This window comes from Hyperolius riggenbachi, chromosome 5 (genome assembly GCF_040937935.1).
Source record: "Hyperolius riggenbachi isolate aHypRig1 chromosome 5, aHypRig1.pri, whole genome shotgun sequence".
NCBI lineage: Eukaryota > Metazoa > Chordata > Amphibia > Anura > Hyperoliidae > Hyperolius > Hyperolius riggenbachi.
Genome location: NC_090650.1, coordinates 266,509,338 through 266,530,854, shown reverse-complemented (window position 1 = coordinate 266,530,854; position 21,517 = coordinate 266,509,338). Strand labels below are relative to the sequence as shown.

The following is a 21,517-nucleotide window of genomic DNA, read 5'->3' as shown; positions in this document are numbered from 1 at the left end:
ACAAGGCCAAAAATACTTGATCTTCATATGCTTGTTCAGGTCTATGGCTGAAAGTATTAGCGGCAGAGAATCAGCGGGACAGCCAGGCAACTGGTATTGTTTAAAAGAAAAATAAATATGGCAGCCTCCAAATAACTCTCGTTGTCAGCAGCGATGGGCTTCTGAGTAGAAAGCCATTCAAATGTAGAATTAAAATGAGGCCTAATCAACGCAAGTGTAAGCACGGGAGACGGGGTTACTTACCCAGAAGTCCATCGGTTTCTATTCGTCTCAATCCACTCGCACGCGACCTTGGGACGTGTTGCATGACTCACTACCGCACTTCCTCCTGTATGCTTGGAGTGAGTCTCCCGTGCTCACACTTGCGTTAATTAAGCCTCATTTAACTCAAAATTTGAATGGCTTCCTACTTGGAAGCCCATCGCTGGTTGTCAGTAATAAATTTAACAAACCACCCTGACACACAACCACTCTGCCAATAAGGACCCGTAGAAATAGGCACGGCTGACTTCACAAGAACACAGAGAGAGGGAAGACTGGCATGACAAAATGAGAGCAATGTGATCATGCAATCACTTGCGTTGCTACATATGCCAGTGTGTTATGTGGCAGGGGATGGGATAGATAGGTTGGGGTGGCATCGCCACCTGCTTCAGCCAACAGCTACAGAATTGCATTATAGCAGACCCCAGCTATCTGGGCCAGACTGGCTCAAAGAAATATGTATGTTAAAGTGTCCTCTAATGGTACAATTTTCAGAGAAGTATTACCCAAGTGATCAGATAAATACAGAAATAAAATATCGTCAGACTTTGATTATTTCACCATCAACAAATCGATCTGTACTTTCTATACAGCACAACCGAATACTGAATAAAGAAACATTTATAATAGTTTGCACTCAATTTAGATCATCAACAAGGTTTATTTTCTGCCAATCTGATCACATTTATTCTTCACCGAAAATTATAATGTTAGTGGGAACCTTAAAGTGATCTTGAGCTGAAGCTCGGGATCAAAATCAGATACAATACTCACCTGAAGAGAGGGAAGCCTCAGAATCCTATTGAGGTTTCCCTCGGTGGTCCGATGTTAGGCACCGAGCACAGCCCCCTCCAGATTGGGGCTGCGCTCCTCCTCTTCTTGCAGCATGGCCGCGTAGTACACACCTAAGCACGGCTGTGCATGCGCAGTAGCACGCAGCCCCCGGCTCCCGCTTACTGCGCATGGGCAGGCAGGCTCGCCGGCCACGCTGCAAGAAGACAAGCTGCGCAGCCCCAATATTATTAGCAACAATGCCTTGTCGCTAATCTTCTGGGGGGGGGCACACTCTATGACGGGAAAGCAGACCACCGAGGGAAACCTCAATAGGATCCTGAGGCTTCCCTCTTAGGCCACATACACACATCAGACCATAGTCTTTTGAAAATGAAAGATCACAGACCAATTTTACCCCCTTCCATGTAGTATGAGAGCCATACCTACACAGTCTTTTCTATGGAGCTGAACTCCCCATCAGAAAAAAATCTTTGCAAGATGCTGCACACACAGATGCCCGTACACATTCAAAAGATCAGGATCTGCAAAAGATCTGTTCCTGCAAAAGATCAGTCCTTGCAAAATGCATTATAGTCTATGAGATCTGCAGATCATGATACACACCTTGTTTAACAGACATCCATCTGCAGATCAGACAATCATCTGCAGATCTGAAAATCCATCCTGGTGGATCTGATCTGCAGATGAAGGTCTGTTAAACAAGGTGTGTATGATGATCTGCAGATATCAGACTATGAATGCATTCTGCAGGAACGGATCTTTGGCAAGAACAGATCTTTTGCAGATACTGATCTTTTGAATGTATACAGCATCTTTGTGTGCAGCATCTTGCAAAGATTTCTGTCTAATGGGGAGTTCAGCTCCATAGAAAAGACTGTGTAGTTATGGCTCTCATAATACATAGAAGGGGGTAAAATTGGTCTGTGATCTTTCATTTTCAAAAGACTATGGTCTGATGTGTGTATGAGCCTTAAGAAAGTATCCAATTTTGATTCGGCTCAGGTAATAAAGCAATATATTGATAATATAAATATACTGAACCCATCGCTGAAATGAACAATGGAAAACCAATTCTATCAATGGCAGGAATTAACCACTTCATGACCCAGCCTTTACCCCCCCCCCCCCCCCCCCCTTAAGGACCAGCGCTGATTTTGCTGATCTGTGCTGGGTGGGCTCTACAGTCCCCAGCACAGATCAAATACCAGGCAGAGCGACCAGATCGCCCCCCTTTTTTCCCCACTAGGGGGGTGATGTGCTGGGGGGGTCTGATCGCTCCTGCCTGCGTGTGGCTGGCGGGGGGGGCACCTCAAAGCCCCCTCCACCGCAGGATTCCCCCTCTCCCTCTCCTCCCTCCCTTCCCCGGAGATCCGAGGCTGCACAGGAACGGATCTGTCCTGTGCAGCCTCTAACAGGCTCCTGCCTGTCATGTGACAGCGATCCCCGGCCGCTGATTGGCCGGGGATTGCTGATTTAGTACAACGCTGCTACTGTTAGCAGCGTGGTACAAATGTAAACAAAGCGGATTATTTCCGCTTGTGTTTACATTTAGCCTGCGAGCCGCGATCGGCGGCCCGCAGGCTATTCACGGAGCCCCCCGCCGTGAATTGACAGGAAGCAGCCGCTCGCGCGAGCGGCTGTTTCCTGATTAATTAGCCTGCAGCCAGCGACGCAGATCTGCGTCGCTGGTCCTGCAGCTGCCACTTTGCCGACGCGCGTTATGAGTGCGCGGTCGGCAAGTGGTTAAGAAAACTGCAAGTAACACTGCTAGTGGTGTCACAGGCAGCAATATCATCTAAATTCTAACTTGCCCGTTTCTTTTGCTCTAAAATGATAATTTTCCCTGGGCTGAATAGATTCAAGAAGGTTAGTGACAAATAGCCAACAGTTTCTAAATCAATTTCTACATCTAATTTTGCTCATTCTAAGTTCTGGTTCTGCCAAGGAGCATTCTGCTTTCAGCAAAGAAATAAACAAAAAATGTACACTAGTCGGAAGCAGCAATCTTCTCTAGGAGCAGGGACTGTTACGTTCAGACAGGCTGTAACAATTTACACTTAGCCAAACTGCCTGGCAAAAGCAAAATTAAATTATTGTTGCTTGTATGTATTTTGTGCCCTCTATAGACAAGAGCCTAGGTGCAGCTATGGTAAGGTGGGGGGGGGGGGGGGGGGGTGGTGGCACATACCGGAGATAACTGCAGGCATGGTGAAGTGGGTGCAGGGAATGGAAAGCCATATGACCGTTTCGCGCTAGTGCGCTTCTACAGAGGCAGCCTCCGTAGAAGCGCACTAGCGCAAGACGGTTGTAAGGCTTTCCATTCCCTGCACCCACAGCACCATGCCTGCAGTTATCTCCGGTATGTACCTCATTTATTTTTGTATGCACCTTATGCAACTTGTATTGACACTTCAAGAGCACAATAAAGCAATTGACAGCAGTGCCGGCGTTCTCTCTCTCTATAGCCTGAGCACGCTAAGGATATTGCCAGTACACCGGACACCTGCATCGGCACCACCCTCTCCCCTTCCCCACCTACAAAATTTACTGCAGTGCCAGTGCTTTCACCTTCTCCTTAAAAAAAAAAAAAAAAAAAAAATTCAAGGTGAAACTGAACCTAATGCTGGGCATACATGGATACTTTCCTCTTATCAATCGAGCCGCTGATGGCTTGATTGATAATTTCCGACGTGTCCGATCACCGCGCCGGATAGATTCCGCGGGCGGACAATGGAAGAAAATGACCGGCAGATAAGAAGCGCCCACGGGACGCGCCGGAATCTGTCGAGCGGCTCAATTCCGGCGCATAATCTATCCGTGTATGCCCAGCATTATACTTTTTGCTAATAACTATAGTCTAAAAATGGTATACACATGGTATAGAACTTATCCGGTAATGAAACTGTGCAAATTGTAATGATGGGTAACAGCCAAACAAACCATGACATCAATGAATTTTACTTGGCTACAACAATGGTTATTTTATGCCTTACAAGGCACACATACAAACCGTTTCAAAGTCTTTGTCATTCACTTGAAGGAATGCTTGTGCAAAGAAGTCATCTTCAAACCACAGCTGAGCTAAATTCTCTCTCAGCTTTCTTGGGGTCATCCTACACAAGGCTTCAGAGATGGCGACCTGAACATCATAGTCTGCAGCTCATTGAGGAACAAATAGTTTAATATTATGAATGTAAACTTAATAAAACAAGGGAAAAAAGAGCACATTTTCACTTTAAAATACAGTAAGACATTCATGCAAAGTCTACCATGGAAAGCAGGTGACCAGGAATTTCCTGTCAATACCATAGTCTCTGCGTCCTTCTCCCAAGTAAGGTCCCACTCAAAAGCCCCCTACCTAATCTGTGGTGGTCATCCACCAGTGAACTCACACGGTGCCTATGTAGGTTGGAGCCTAGCCTCCTACAGTGCCTTGTTGGATGGGCGATTTGCTTCATATGCCACAAATCTCACTTCACCTGTTTCTTGGGGGAAGGGTTGTAAAATAGACACTAGCCCAACATCCTGATTATTCCAACAGGAGGGGCATGGTCCCTGAATAAGTAATGCAGCAGAAAGGGCACAGCATGAGGAGTTTCAGGAGGGTGAAGACATGCTGGCCTGATGTAAACCACTGCCCAGGGACAGTGGTGGTTTTGGATAGTCGCAAGAAACACTGTTGTGAGAAGTGAGTCACATGACCTCCAAATCAGGGCTGTGGAGTCGGTAAAAAAATAATTCGACTCAAACTCCGACTCCTCATTGCAACAAAAGAGATGCGGATTCCAGAACTCTGAAGTAGAGATTTGTTATTTAAACACGGCACAAATACAGATTACAACAAGTTAAAAAACGCCTGCGTCAGTTTATGAAACCACTGACTTCAAATCCAGGTAACCAAAATTGCTCCAACTCCTATCTTACTCCCCAGTTTATAGAAAACTCAAACTCAAACTCCAGGGCCCATATGCAATTCACTTGATCAGCTGAGTTTTCTCCTGGGTAATATTTGTTGAAAATGTGTCCATAAACTGCCTTTTAAACCACCAGTAAGCAAACAAATACTCAAAATCATTTTATAGTACTTTTTCACCTACTTCTTGGTACTTTTTCCATTGCAAAGTGCTAAAAAGTTATTATAAACCAAAGATGTAAAATTACCTCCTGGGAGAAAACTCAGAAAAAGTCAATTTCATATGGGCCCAGATACCCCAAAGTTCTCAGACGCGACAATACCCCTGCTCTAAATGTAAAGGTCCTCTAAGGTGCAGATCTTGTGAGCGAGTATTAGGTAGGAGGTGCAGGAAGGATAACCATGGGGGGGGGGGGGGGGGGGGGGAGGGAAGAAGATCCTGGAAATTTGCTTTTGTAAAAAATGACTCTGCAATATAACATCTACTTTGTCTAGCGATTGAAACTGCACTGTTGGACCAGTCAGATTTACTATCTGTTTAGTCTGACTAGCTCAAATCATAAAATATATGTGTAGGCAAGGTGGGATTTGTAGATCACTTCTACTCCAGTTATGGCACCAGTGGACATGGCATGAAATAAGGGAATCATCACACTCAAATAAGGCTATAATATCCCCCCTGCACTATTTCATTTTTTTTGCCCATTACAAACTATTTGCTAGCTTACAGTTGTCAGTGACATAAGTATCAAAGGGAATCTACCCAAAATAACTACATTGTAGCATCATGTTATATATGGTTTCTGCCTAACTAGAGAAGTGCGCCAAGAAGATCAGCTTTTAACTGATTACAGCACCATTCCTGATGCCATCATACACTACTTTATCCTCCTAACCTCAGATTTCATACTGTAAACTGCTGTACATTCACACAGTAATATCACAATATAAAGACTAAAAAGGTATACCTCCAACATCAAATAAATTTCTTGCCATTGTTTTCCTGTAGAGGAGAAACATCCCATTAGACGTTAAAGAAATCAAATTCACTTTAGTCCCTCCCATGCCCCTAAAAAAAAAAAGGGTGATAGCCTTGGCTTGTATATCATAGATCACGATTTACTATTCACCAAGGTTGCAGATAACTGCAAAATAGTGGAGAACTTAAGGCTACATACACACTTGAGATAAAAGTTTTTGGAAAAGGCAAGATCACAGACCAATTTTACCCCATTCCATGTAGTATGAGAGCCACTCTACACAGTCTATTCTATTCAGCTGAACTCCCCCATCAGATAAAAAATCTTTGCAAGATGCTGGACACAAAGATGCTGTACACATTCAACAGATCAGTATCAGCAAAAGATCTGTTCCTGCAAAATGCATTCATAAGGCTCATACACACATCAGACCATAGTCTTTTGAAAATTAAAGATCACAGACCAATTTTACCCCCTTCCATGTAGTATGAGAGCCATACTCTACACAGTCTATTCTATGGAGCTGAACTCCCCATCAGACAGAAATCTTTGCAAGATGCTGCACACACAGATGCTGTACAGACACAAAAGATCTGTTCCTGCAAAAGATCTGTTCCTGCAAAAGATCTGTTCCTGCAAAAGATCTGTTCCTGCAAAAGATCTGTTCCTGCAAAAGATCTGTTCCTGCAAAAGATCTGTTCCTGCAAAAGATCTGTTCCTGCAAAAGATCTGTTCCTGCAAAATGCATTCATACTCTATGATATCTGCAGATCATTATACACACCTTGTTTAACAGACATTCATCTGCAGATCAGATCCACCAGGATGGATTTTCAGATCTGCAGATGATTGTCTGATGTGCAGATAAATGTCAGTTAAACAATGTGTGTATGATGATCTGCAGATCTCGTAGACTATGAATGCAATTTGCAGGAACAGATCTTTGGCAGGAACAGATCTTTTGCAGATACTGATCTTTTGTGTGTGTGCAGCATCTTGCAGATATTTTTTTCTGATGGGGAGTTCAGCTCCATAGAAAAGACTGTGAAGGTATGGCTCTCATACTACATCAGGGGTCTGCAACCTTTAAGACATAAAGAGCCACTTGGACCAGTTTTCGAAAAGAGAAAAAAACTGGGAGCCGCAAAACCATTACAAAACAAATCTAACACTGTATATATTGACCCCCATATGCACAAATCGTTAGCAGATATGACCCCCATATGCACAAATCGTTAGCAGATATGACCCCCATATGCACAAATCGTTAGCAGATATGACCCCCATATGCACTGATCGTTCGCAGATATGACCCCCATATGCACAATCCAAGCAGATCTGAAAAAAAAACCCATTTACTCACCTCATCAGAAGACCTCCTGTCACGATGTCCTCCTGTCCCGACCTCCGGTCCCGACCTAGTGGCGCACAACTCCTACGATGCTCTACCTACGTCACGTCCTGCCTGCAGGGCTACGGGAAAATGGCCGCCCGAAGCCCTGCACGGCACTGGTCCGGCGGCCTCTCTGATAGGCTGCCGGCCAGCAACTACAGCACACGTCACATGCGCCCCGCAGCCAGTCAGCCACTGACACCGGAGCCGCGGCGAAGGAGAAAAAGAGCCGCATGCGGCTCCGGAGCCGCGGGTTGCCGACCCCTGTACTACATGGAAGGGGGGAAAAAATTGGTCTGTGATCTTTCATTTTCAAAAGACTATGGTGTGATGTGTTTATGTGGCCTTAGTCTATATCTTCAGATCCTCACACACCTTGTTTAACAGACATTCATCTGCATATCTGACAATCATCTGCAGATCTGAAGATCCATCCTGGTGGATCTGATCTGCAGATGAATGTCTGTTAAACAAGGTGTGTATGAGGTGTGTATGTGTTCCTTTTGCAGGAACAGATCTTTTGCAGATACTGATCTGTTGAATGTGTGCAGCATCTTGCAAAGATTTTTATCTGATGGGGGGAGTTCAGCCCAAAAGAATAGACTGTGTAGAGTATGGCTCTCATACTACATGGAATGGGGTAAAATTGGTCTGTGATCTTGCCTTTTCCAAAAACTTTTATCTCAAGTGTGTATGTAGCCTAAGTAAACCCACAAAAGTAGCCTGGAGCATTTAAAAATCATTTACATTTTAAAGCAAAATGCAGTGCTGGATCTTGAAAACTGTGACAGAGTTATACTTGGGTCATCCTGGACTTGCACTGCAGGTTTGTGCACGCTACTACAATCCCACAGCCATTAATTGAATATCTATTACTATGGCCAAAACGACCCACCCAAAAACCTTTACAGCAAAAAAGCAGAATATTTTAATAAATCCAAACCAGGTTTGCTGGATTACCTTGGTTCTAAAAAAACATCCCTCTAGTTTCTGTAATGCCTTAACTTTGTAAAATCTTCCTAAAGGTGGCCACTAACGATCCAATTTCTAGTGAAAAATCATTCGAACGATGAGAAATTCTGATCGGAATTGACATCGTTTATTACACCATCAACGAACCAATCTTCGTTTTCCTATCACAACCAACAAGAAAATCCAAATTTTGGATAGACGAAAATTCAATCAGACGATTGTTTTTATAATAGTTTGTAATCTATTGTGCCCATCAACAGAGATTATTTATAACCAATCCGATCAGAATTTCTTTCACAGTGGGACGTTAAATTCGCACGTTATAAAAAATTATAACGCAAAATAACACACAGCAATACAAAGTCTGTGCGACATTCAGTGCACACGTTGCGGTGTGTGTAACGTGTAGCAATATTTAGAACGTGCTGCATGCTGTGCGTTTAGCAATACATTTGCTGCGTTATGTGTGTTGCACATGCTCAGTAATTTTTTTTTTATTTTTTTTTTTAAATGTAACGCATGCGCTGTTTTTGTTCCATCAGTATGGGACGAAAACGGCTCACCAAGAGACAACGCAGTGCAAAATAATGTCCAATTTTAAAACCTACATGCCCTGTGTTAGGGGCACGTTATGCATCGCATCAAACGCAACGCCCCACTGTGAAAGAGCCCCTAAACATCAAGAATGTTCTTTTACAGGTCTTTTTTGCTGGAAAAGCCCTATGGCTAGTTGACTTTACTACTACAGTTAGGCCTCTTTCACAGTGAGATGGTGCGTTTGATGCGATGTTATGGACGCATAACGTGCCCCTAATGCAACGCATTGAAAGACTATAACTTGGACATTATAGTACATTCTTAACCCTGCGTTTGGTGCACCGTTTTCGTTGCACAGTGATGGAACGAAACCGGCGCATGCGTTACATTTAAAAAAAAAAAAAACATTACTGAGCATGTGCAACACACACAACACAGCAGATTTATTGCTAAACACACAGCATGCAGCACATTCTAAATATTGCTACATGTTACACACAACGCAACGTGTGCACTGTGAATGTCACACAGACTTAATATTTCTGTGCGTTAGTCCACGTTAAAACATTTTCTAACACGCATCCAAGAGGCAATGCCCGTTAAGGTCGCATACAGTCAGAGGCGTAGCTAGGGTTTTCAGCGCCCGGGGACAAAGACTATTAATGCGCCCCCCAAAGTCAAGGTTGCGCCGCGCCAAAAAGGGGCGTGGTCACATAATAAATGTGGGCGTGGTTATGGGTGGAGCCAAATGTATATGGAGGTTAGCAGGCTCACGCTCACCCACCCTCCCTCAGTATGTACCTTCCAGCATGTTCCAAGACAAATTCAGCAATCATGAGCCCCCCCCATCAAGACAAATTCAGCAATCATGAGACCCCCAACATAACCAACTCAGCAATCATGAGGCCCCCAACAAGACAAATTTAGCAATCATGAGGCCCCCAACAAGACAAATTCAGCAATCATGAGGCCCCCAACAAGACAAATTCAGCGATCTTGAGGCCCCCAACAAATCATGAGGCCCCCAACAAGACAAATTCAGTAACCATGAGGCCCCCAACAAGACAAATTCAGCAGTCATGAGTCACATAAATAGACAGCATTTCACATAAATAGGTAGAATGCCCCCTTAACCACCCTGGCGTTCTGATTAAATCGCCAGGGTGGCTGCGGGAGGGTTTTTTTTAAATAAAAAAAAAACTATTTCATGCAGCCAACTGAAAGTTGGCTGCATGAAAGCCCACTAGAGGGCGCTCCGGAGGCGATCTTCCGATCGCCTCCGGCGCCCAGAATAAACAAGGAAGGCCGCAATGAGCGGCCTTCCTTGTTTTGCTTATATCGTCGCCATAGCGACGAGCGGAGTGACGTCATCGACGTCAGCCGACATCCTGACGTCAGCCGCCTCCGATCCAGCCCTTAGCGCTGGCCGGAACTTTTTGTTCCGGCTACGCTGGGCTCAGGCGGCTGGGGGGACCCTCTTTCGCCGCTGCTCGCGGCGAATCGCCGCAGAGCGGCGGCGATCAGGCAGCACACGCGGCTGGCAAAGTGCCGGCTGCGTGTGCTGCTTTTTATTTCATTCAAATCGGCCCAGCAGGGCCTGAGCGGCAGCCGCTGGCGGTGTTGGACGAGCTGAGCTCGTCCAGACCGCTCAGCTGGTTAATATGGTAGACACCTCTCACCTGGCAGCAGTTCTCCAAAATACACTCAATCTGACGTGGTTCCCCAAAAATAGGTAGCCCCAGGTCTATAGTTGTCCCCAGAATAGGTGGCCAGCAGTATAGATGTCCCCAGAATAGGTGGCCAGCGGTATAGATGTCCCCAGAATAGGTGGCCAGCGATATAGATGTCCCCAGAACAGGTAGCCAGGGGTAGAGATGTCCACAGAACAGGTAGCCAGGGGTATATGTGCCCAGTATATGTAGGCAGGGATATGTGTGCCCAGTATATGTAGCCAGAGGTATATGTGCCCAGTATATGTAGCCAGGGGTATATATGCCCAGAGTAGGTAGCCAGGGGTATATATGCCCAGTATATGTAGCCAGGGGGTATATATGCCCAGTCCATGTAGCCAGGGGGTATATATGCCCAGTATATGTAGCCAGGGGGTATATATGCCCAGTCCATGTAGCCAGGGGGTATATATGCCCAGTATATGTAGCCAGGGGTATATATGCCCAGTAGATGTAGCCAGGGGGTATATATGCCCAGTAGATGTAGCCAGGGGTATATATGCCCAGTAGATGTAGCCAGGGGTATATATGCCCAGTAGATGTAGCCAGGGGTATATATGCCCAGTAGATGTAGCCAGGGGTATATATGCCCAGTAGATGTAGCCAGGGGTATATATGCCCAGTAGATGTAGCCAGGGGTATATATGCCCAGTAGATGTAGCCAGGGGTATATATGCCCAGTAGATGTAGCCAGGGGTATATATGCCCAGTAGATGTAGCCAGGGGTATATATGCCCAGTAGATGTAGCCAGGGGTATATATGCCCAGTAGATGTAGCCAGGGGTATATATGCCCAGTAGATGTAGCCAGGGGTATATATGCCCAGTAGATGTAGCCAGGGGTATATATGCCCAGTAGATGTAGCCAGGGGTATATATGCCCAGTAGATGTAGCCAGGGGGTATATATGCCCAGTAGATGTAGCCAGGGGGTATATATGCCCAGTAGATGTAGCCAGGGGGTATATATGCCCAGTAGATGTAGCCAGGGGTATATATGCCCAGTAGATGTAGCCAGGGGTATATATGCCCAGTAGATGTAGTCAGGGGGTATATATGCCCAGTAGATGTAGCCAGGGGGTATATATGCCCAGTAGATGTAGCCAGGGGGTATATATGCCCAGTAGATGTAGCCAGGGGTATATATGCCCAGTAGATGTAGCCAGGGGGTATATATGCCCAGTAGATGTAGCCAGGGGGTATATATGCCCAGTAGATGTAGCCAGGGGGTATATATGCCCAGTAGATGTAGCCAGGGGTATATATGCCAAGTAGATGTAGCCAGGGGGTATATATGCCCAGTAGATGTAGCCAGGGGGTATATATGCCCAGTAGATGTAGCCAGGGGGTATATATGCCCAGTAGATGTAGCCAGGGGGTATATATGCCCAGTAGATGTAGCCAGGGGTATATATGCACAGTAGATGTAGCCAGGGGTATATATGCCCAGTAGATGTAGCCAGGGGGTATATATGCCCAGTAGATGTAGCCAGGGGTATATATGCCCAGTAGATGTAGCCAGGGGGGTATATATGCCCAGTAGATGTAGCCAGGGGGTATATATGCCCAGTAGATGAAGCCAGGGGTATATATGCCCAGTAGATGAAGCCAGGGGTATATATGCCCAGTAGATGTAGCCAGGGGTATATATGCCCAGTAGATGTAGCCAGGGGGTATATATGCCCAGTAGATGTAGCCAGGGGGTATATATGCCCAGTAGATGTAGCCAGGGGTGTATATGCCCAGTAGATGTAGCCAGGGGTGTATATGCCCAGTAGATGTAGCCAGGGGTATATATGCCCAGTAGATGTAGCCAGGGGTATATATGCCCAGTAGATGTAGCCAGGGGTATATATGCCCAGTAGATGTAGCCAGGGGGTATATATGCCCAGTATATGTAGCCAGGGGTATATATGCCCAGTAGATGTAGCCAGGGGTATATATGCCCAGTAGATGTAGCCAGGGGTATATGTGCCCAGTAGATGTAGCCAGCGGTATATATGCCCAGTAGATGTAGCCAGGGGTAAATATGCCCAGGAGATGTAGCCAGGGGTATATATGCCCAGTAGATGTAGCCAGGGGTATATATGCCCAGTAGATGTAGCCAGGGGTATATATGCCCAGTAGATGTAGCCAGGGGGTATATATGCCCAGTATATGTAGCCAGGGGGTATATATGCCCAGTATATGCAGCCAGGGGTATATATGCCTAGTATATGTAGCCAGGGGTATATATGCCCAGTATATGTAGCCAGGGGTATATATGCCCAGTAGATGTAGCCAGGGGTATATATGCCCAGTAGATGTAGCCAGGGGTATATATGCCCAGTAGATGTAGCCAGGGGTATATATGCCCAGTAGATGTAGCCAGGGGGTATATATGCCCAGTAGATGTAGCCAGGGGTATATATGCCCAGAGTAGGTAGCCAGGTGTCCCCCTCCCTGCCTCCCCAGCAGGAGGGGAGCAGCGCAGAGAAGAGGGAGAGAGCTGCTCTCTCTCCCTCGCTGTCCCCTCCATTAATGTCCGGGTGCTGGCAGCGGCGGGCGGAACTTACCTCCGTCTCGTCGCAGCGCGGATGGATCTGCCGCTACTCTGGTCTAGTCCAGACCAGAGCAGCGGCTGCGGGATCCGAACTTCCGGCCGGCGCTGGAGCGAGACGGAGGTGAGTCCCGCCCGCTGCGCCAGCACCCGGACAATAACGGAGGGGACAGCGATGGAGGGAGGGAGAGCCCTAAGGCTAGCTCTCCCTCTTCTCTTCTCTGCGCTGCTCCCCTCCGCAGAGGAAAAAAAAAAAATCAGCTCAGCTGGGCGCCCTTAGGGACCCGGCGCCCGGGGGCACTTGACCTACCCCGACCCCCCCTAGCTCCGCGCCTGCATACAGTAGAGCATACAGGCAATGAAAAGTATGCATCCAAGTCATTACTGAGCATGTGCAAACAGTCCAACGCAGCTAATAACGTGCATAACACACTGCATGCAGTACTTTCACTTAACGTGAAGCGTTAGTCACCAACGCAACATGTGCACTGTGAATGGGGCATTGATTTTTCACTGAAGCGAGTTATTCTGCGTTAAATGTTGATTTAACGTGCGACTTTAACGTCGCACTGTGAAAGAGGCCTTAGTGAAGGATCTGATAACCCTAATGCTACTTTCCGACCAAGATGTTGCGTTTTAGGGGATGTTATGGTCGCATAACGTGCCCCTAACACAACGCATGGTGATGTTGAAGTTGGACGTCAGATTAAGCTGCGTTATGCAGCTCTCAAAGCAGCCGCTCCAGGTTCGTGATAGAAAGTCCGGATCTTTTTAAGGATTCGGATTATTGAAAAGCAGTGGCGTCCCTACCATAGGGCGCAGGGGGGCGTGGCGCACCGGGTGACAGATACCCAGGGGGGTGTCACCACGACCCACCACAGCAGCACAGCAGGAGGGTGAAAGCAGTGCTAGAAGGAGGGGCTGTGGAGGCAGCGGTGGGGGGGGGGGGGGGGGAGGGGGAGGAGGAAACATCCGCCCCCCTCACCTGGGACCCCTCCTTCTGCCTCTCTCCCCCTCCATAGATAACTGTCGTGAAGTTCAGGGGCGGCCGGAGGCGTGCTGAGAATTACTCACCTAATTTCCGCGTTCCAAGTCATGTCGTCACAGGTCTGTCTTCAACGCCGCCCACTGTGCTTCCTGATTAGCGGAAGCACAGTGGGCGGCATTGAAGGCGGAGATCTGTGACGACATGACGCTGCCACGCTTGGATCGCAGAAATAAGGTGAGTAATTCTCAGCACGCCTCCGGCCGCCCCTGCACTTCCCGACAGTTATCTATAGAGGGGAAGAGAGGCAGAAGGAAGGGTCCCAGGTGAGGGAGGGGGGGGGGGGGGGAGGGGGGGATATTCCCCCCCTCCCCACTGCTGCCTCCACAGCCCCTCCTTCTAGCGCTGCTTTCACTCTCCTGGGGGCAACTAAACTAGCTATACTTACTGGGGGCAACTATACTAGCTATACTTACTGGGGGCAACTAAACTAGCTATACTTACTGGGGGCAACTAAACTAGCTATACTGGCTGGGGGCAACTAAACTAGCTATACTGGCTGGGGGCAACTATACTAGCTATACTAACTGGGGGCAACAATACTAGCTATACTAACTGGGGGCAACAATACTAGCTATACTGGCTGGGGGCAACTATACTAGCTATACTGGCTGGGGGCAACTATACTAGCTATACTGGCTGGGGGCAACTATACTAGCTATACTGGCTGGGGGCAACTATACTAGCTATACTGGCTGGGGGCAACTATACTAGCTATACTGGCTGGGGGCAACTATACTAGCTATACTGGCTGGGGGCAACTATACTAGCTATACTGGCTGGGGGCAACTATACTAGCTATACTGGCTGGGGGCAACTATACTAGCTATACTGGCTGGGGGCAACTATACTAGCTATACTGGCTGGGGGCAACTATACTAGCTATACTGGCTGGGGGCAACTATACTAGCTATACTGGCTGGGGGCAACTATACTAGCTATACTGGCTGGGGGCAACTATACTAGCTATACTGGCTGGGGGCAACTATACTAGCTATACTGGCTGGGGGCAACTATACTAGCTATACTGGCTGGGGGCAACTATACTAGCTATACTGGCTGGGGGCAACTATACTAGCTATACTGGCTGGGGGCAACAATACTAGCTATACTGGCTGGGGGCAACTATACTAGCTATACTGGCTGGGGGCAACTATACTAGCTATACTGGCTGGGGGCAACTATACTAGCTATACTGGCTGGGGGCAACTATACTAGCTATACTTACTGGGGGAAACTATACTAGCTATATTTACTGGGGGAAACTATACTAGCTATACTGGGGGCAACTATACTAGCTATACTGGGGGCCACTATGCTAGTTATACTGGGGACCATTATACTACCTATACTGGGGCCCACTATACTAGCTATACTGGGGCCCACTATACTACCTATACTGGGGGCCACTATACTAGCTGTACTGGGGACTACTATACTACCTACACTGGCTCCTGGCGCTACCTAAACTAGGGGGCACCTCTCACTACCTAAACTATCTAGGCCAGCCAGCCCAACATCACCACCAGCCAACCAGCCCAGAATCACTGGCAAAAAGGCCACATCATCACCCCCAGTCAGGCCAGCATTAACTTCAACCAGCCAGGCACAGCCACAGCATCACCGCCAGCCAGCCCAGCCACAGCATCACCGCCAGCCAGCCCAGCCACAGCATCACCGCCAGCCAGCCCAGCCACAGCATCACCGCCAGCCAGCCCAGCCACAGCATCACCGCCAGCCAGCCCAGCCACAGCATCACCGCCAGCCAGCCCAGCCACAGCATCACTGCCAGGCCTTTCAGTCCACACATCATCCCCAATCCAGCCAAAAACAGTATTGCCAGCCAGGCACAGCAGCCAGTAGACGAGAATTCAGAAGCCAGGTGAGAGGTGTCTACCATATTAAGGGGGCATTCTGCCCATTTATGTGAAATGCTGTCAATTTATGTGCCTTATGACTGCTGAATTTGTCTTGTTGGTGGCCTCATGATTGCTGAATTTGTCTTGTTGGTGGCCTCATGATTTGTTGGGTGCCTCAAGATTTCTGAATTTGGCTTGTTGGGGGGTCACATGATTGCTAACTGTGAGACTATGGGAAAAGCTGAATCATAATCATATGAGACAATAGCCTTAAACCTACTTTTTTAGCTTTTTAAAACAGAAAATTAAAACTGGGGGGAGGAGGGTTTCTAAAACAATACATTTTTCAGGAGTAGGATGGATGAAATGGTTTATCTTCACAGTTTATTTTCAACTTGGATTTTCCATAATGTTCACGTATGAGTTAACCAGTTCACCCCCAAGGGTTTTTATCCTAACGGACCAGAGCAATTTTCAGTCGTCAGCGCTCCTCCCTTTTATTCCCTAATAACTTTATTACTAATCACAAGAAAATGATCTATACCTCGTTTTTTTCGCCACCAATTAGGCTTTCTGTGGATAGTACATTTTGCTAAGAATTTTTTTATTCTAAATGCATTTTAATGAGAAAAACAAAAACAAAAAAAGAAAAAAAAATTATTTCTCAGTGTTCAGCCATTATAGTTTTAAAATTAAACATTCTCCTGTGGATAAAACAAACACGTTTTATTTGCCCAGTGGTCCCGATAATTAAACCATTTAAATTATGTCCCTACCACAATGTATGGCGACAGTATATTATTTTGAAATATAAGTGGTTATTTTTCTGTTTGTTCTGGCCATAATTACAAGCCCCTATGTAATAAATTAAAATTAATTTTCTCCCATAAAATATAGAATAAAAAAAGCTGAGTCCCTAAGGCAACTATTTATTTTTTTTAAGCTGATTTTTTTTTTACAAGTGTTTTTTTTTGGGGGGGGGGGGAGGGTTGGAACTTTATTAAACTGTTACATTTCCTGTTTATGTGAATGGACGTAGCCGCTGTTCGCGGTCACGTCCATTCACTCCAGGCACTGCGATTGGGTAGAGGACCGTTTGGTCTTCTTCCCCAATCACCCAGCACGGGATCCCGACGGTAATGGCGGCGGTAGCGGCACGCACACGGCGGTAGCAGCGGCGGGAATGCGCGACGTATTAAAACGTCATGTTGCCGTTAATAGCGGTAAGCATGACGTTTTAATACGATAGGTTGTCGGTAAATGGTTAAAATGTTTGTATTTAGTTTAAATTGCTGTTGGCGCTTTGCGATAGATAAGTGACTTTTGGGTTGCAGTTTGGGCACTCGGCCTCCAAAAGGTGCGCCACCACTGTCCTAAGCTAATGTCCCACCATTGCTAAGTGCATGTAAATTTGTCTCCACCTGTGACCACACCCACATTTTGGTCCATGACCACACCCATTTTTCAGCACAGCCGCACAATGTAGCCCCATTTTTCAGCACAGCCACACAATGTAGCCCCATTTTTTTGGCTAAGTGCACCACACGTTGTCTTACTGATTGGGGGGGGGGGGGGGGGAATGTCTGTGGATAATCAGCACCGGGTGCCAAATACCCTAGGTACGCCACTATTCAAAAGATCTGGATCTTTGAACTGAATCATTTGAATCATTTTACTAGGGAAGCAGACTGGGTGAAATGATTAGCAGGACAGGACTTTCCCTGCACTGTACATTTTGTATGTTCCTGTTTCTTCCAGACAGACATCCACTGTGAACCGAATCTTTCATTGTGATGATCCGGATGATTTGACTCTCAAAAAAGATCCGGATCAAATGAACAATTCATTCATGATCCGGACAACAGTACAGTCCCACCACGAGTCTCCACAGTGCAGTGAATATTAATTAGCCATGTGGCTGGCGCAGAGGAGGAGGGGAGACCTCCTCCTCTAACATTACTGAGCATGTGCAAACAGTCTAACGTGGCTTAGCCCAGTATAATGTACAGCATGCTGCCCTTTCCCAGAACGTGCAGCGTTACAATGAACTGAACAGCACATTGATTTATTATTGCTGTGAGTTGGGCTGCGTTACTGGCTGCTGTAACGTCAGCCTGTAACGTCCCAATGTGAAACCAGCCTAAAAGTGGGGTAAACGAAACTATAAAGACCAAGTAATAGCAGAGAAGGAAGTTTACTGATTCCACCTGTAGTCTAGGCCAGTAGTGCCCACACTTTTTCGGCTCGCGAGCTACTTTAAAATTTGCTGCATAAAATATGCAGCATATCCCCCCCCCCCCCCCTCCTGGAAAGGTAGTTCGGTATAGGTCCCTTCAGGATAGGTTAGCTAGGTATATGTGCCTTCAGGATAGGTTAGCAGGGTGTATGCGCCTCAGTACAGGTTAGCAGGGCGTATGCGCCTCAGTACAGGTTAGCAGGGCGTATGCGCCTCAGTATAGGTTAGCAGGGCGTATGCGCCTCAGTATAGGTTAGCAGGGCGTATGCGCCTCAGTATAGGTTAGCAGGGCGTATGCGCCTCAGTATAGGTTAGCAGGGCGTATGCGCCTCAGTATAGGTTAGCAGGGCGTATGCGCCTCAGTATAGGTTAGCAGGGTGTATGCGCCTCAGTATAGGTTAGCAGGGTGTATGCGCCTCAGTATAGGTTAGCAGGGTGTATGCGCCTCAGTATAGGTTAGCAGGGTGTATGCGCCTCAGTATAGGTTAGCAGGGTGTATGCGCCTCAGTATAGGTTAGCAGGGTGTATGCGCCTCAGTATAGGTTAGCAGGGTGTATGCGCCTCAGTATAGGTTAGCAGGGTGTATGCGCCTCAGTATAGGTTAGCAGGGTGTATGCGCCTCAGTATAGGTTAGCAGGGTGTATGCGCCTCAGTATAGGTTAGCAGGGTGTATGCGCCTCAGTATAGGTTAGCAGGGTGTATGCGCCTCAGTATAGGTTAGCAGGGTGTATGCGCCTCAGTATAGGTTAGCAGGGTGTATACGCCTCAGTATAGGTTAGCAGGGTGTATGCGCCTCAGTATAGGTTAGCAGGGTGTATGCGCCTCAGTATAGGTTAGCAGGGTGTATGCGCCTCAGTATAGGTTAGCAGGGTGTATGCGCCTCAGTATAGGTAGCTAGGTATAGGAACCCGGGTACAAGTTAAAACTTACCTCCCTCCACGATGGCGTCCTGGTCTTCACTCCCTCAGCCACGGCTGCCTGGAGGACAGATGTGCAATTCGGCGGCTGAGGGAGCGTTCCGGCGGGCAGCATGAGTGAAGGCGGAAGTATTGCTTCCAGTGCCACACCAGCCATGATACGGAGCCATGGCAGAGCCGCCCCTGGCCCCTCAGCCGCACCTCTCTCCTCCCCTGATTGGCCGCGAGATTCAATGGGACGCGGCCATGAGGCCGTGATCTACCTATCAGGCGGTCGCGATCTACCTGTAGATCGCGATCGACCTATTGGGCAGCCCTGGTCTAGGCAATCCGAGGAGTAGGCGTGTCTACCGGGGGAAGGAAAGAGCAATTAATATATTTCAGCTGTGGAGAGTGAACAGAAATATCCTCAGGATTTTAGGCATAAGCCATCTGAATTGTGGCCTTCTCCTCATAAAGTAATTAGATTTAGAGAGGTGGCAACTCTAAGCCAGTAAAAGGGACATCCAATTATGCATCATTTGTTTCAACAAATACAACCTGAGATTTATGTGCAACTTCTCTAAAGCAGAGAGTTCCCCAACCCTGTCCTCAAGGCCCACTAACCGTACGTTTTGAAGAAAACCACACTCATTCACAGGTGAGGTAATTAGTGACTCAGCAGAGCTGATTAACTACCTCTGTGGATTTCCACAAAACATGCACTGTTGGTGGACCTTGAGGACAGGGTTGGGGAACACTGCTCTAAAGTACTAAAAAAATTACTCCTGTCACCTCAAAGAACCATCACCTAAAACTTAGTGTAGAAACGATGCAATAAATACACCAATTCCATTAGAGCCCTTTTTTTGCGTTTCAACGCAAAGTCGAAACTTTGTGTTAACCAAGGTAAAATGAAAGTCCATAGGCTTTCATTTTACCTTTCACACCCGACGCTGCGTTTCGGTGCATTGCGGTTCAACGCACTCGGGAGCGTTGACCCGCCATTTTCCCGTCGGGTTAATTCATTACTACCGCCGCTAATCAGCATCGCACCGCAGCATCCTGACGACACGCCGCAGGGTAGTCAAAGTGTGCAGGAAACTGCTCCTGCACGCGTTGTCTAATGTGAAAGAGCCCTAAGCAGGTGAGCTCTTGGGACCATTTTTTTTCTACATTGTTGGTGGTTCACAGTATTACTTGGGAAGCTCCTGATGCCAATTTTTTTCCTTACTCATGTGCAGAGGCTATGGATTATACCTTACTAAATATGATCCACAGACTTATTAGAAACCACATAAAATACTTGCATTAAAGCACCCATATCTTCCGAGGCCTGGAGAGACTTCTTTTCCTCCAATGCAATATGATCCAGTATGAGATTAAAAGTCTTTATGGCCTTTTGCAGATTTTGTTTATTTGAGGGGTGAAGGGAAAAAAAAAAAAGAAAAGAAAATGTAAAATAGATATTATAAACAGGCACAACAAGAGTAAAATATAAGACTATAAATATGCCTCACCTCTAATCGAATATGAAAAGCAGGCCAGTTTTCTGTTATTACCAATCCAAGAGTAAACAGAAATGAATCTACTAATTGTTTTACACCTAAAGAAAAATAATTTCAAAAATAAGAATTATTCAATCGTTGAGATAAATCACAAGCAAATTGCTTAGCGTAAAAATCCAGGATTCTCAAGCAGGAATGAGTGATTTGCTGTACTATATGAAAAGAGAAATGCCTGTAACATCAAACACAGATTCAATTTCTTCTAAAATATTCACAGCACGCAGTAAGATTGTTTTCCCAGACTCATGAAGCCCCTGTACAACCCTAATGTGAGTTCTGGAGCTTTTTTTTTTTTTTTTTTTTTTTAAACGCTTGCAGGGGGAAAGAAAACCGCTTGGCTAGTAAAAGAGAATGGGATGGTGCACACCAGAGCGGTTCGTTTTCCCCCCCAAATGCAAACTGCTGTCCTGCAGCATTTTTTTTAGATTTCTGAGGCGTTTCTGCCTCCATGTTAAGTATAGGAAAATGGAAAACCACTCTGAAAAACGCTAGATCAGAGCGGTTTTCCAAGCATTTTTGTTACAGAAGCTGTTCAGTAACCGCTTTACTGTAACAAAATATGACATCTGATACACAAAAACGCTCCAAAAAATGCTAGGCATGCTTAGAAAATCTCTCTAAACATGCCTAGAATCGCTCTGAAATCTGCTTCAAAAACATCTAGCGTTTTGCGTATCTGCTAGAGATTTTTGGTGTACACTGGCCCTTAGAGTTGTAGAAAACGGCTTAACTCTGCAGCAAGCCTGAACTGGGGTTTTTTTTTTTAATGTTCTGTTCCACTTCACAACTGAG

General features: G+C 46.5%; 1 protein-coding gene across 1 annotated transcript in view; it reads right to left on the bottom strand.

Annotated features, from left to right (window-relative positions):
- SYCP2L (synaptonemal complex protein 2 like) overlaps positions 1-21,517 on the bottom strand; it is an 89,703-nt gene that overhangs the window by 28,900 nt on the left and 39,286 nt on the right. Inside the window, exons 8-11 of the mRNA XM_068234627.1 lie at positions 20,678-20,763; positions 20,468-20,556; positions 5,941-5,975; positions 4,070-4,212 (exon numbers count right to left, since the gene is read on the bottom strand). Of these exons, the coding sequence (XP_068090728.1) occupies positions 4,070-4,212; positions 5,941-5,975; positions 20,468-20,556; positions 20,678-20,763 (353 nt within the window). The remainder of the gene's footprint in view (positions 1-4,069; positions 4,213-5,940; positions 5,976-20,467; positions 20,557-20,677; positions 20,764-21,517) is intronic.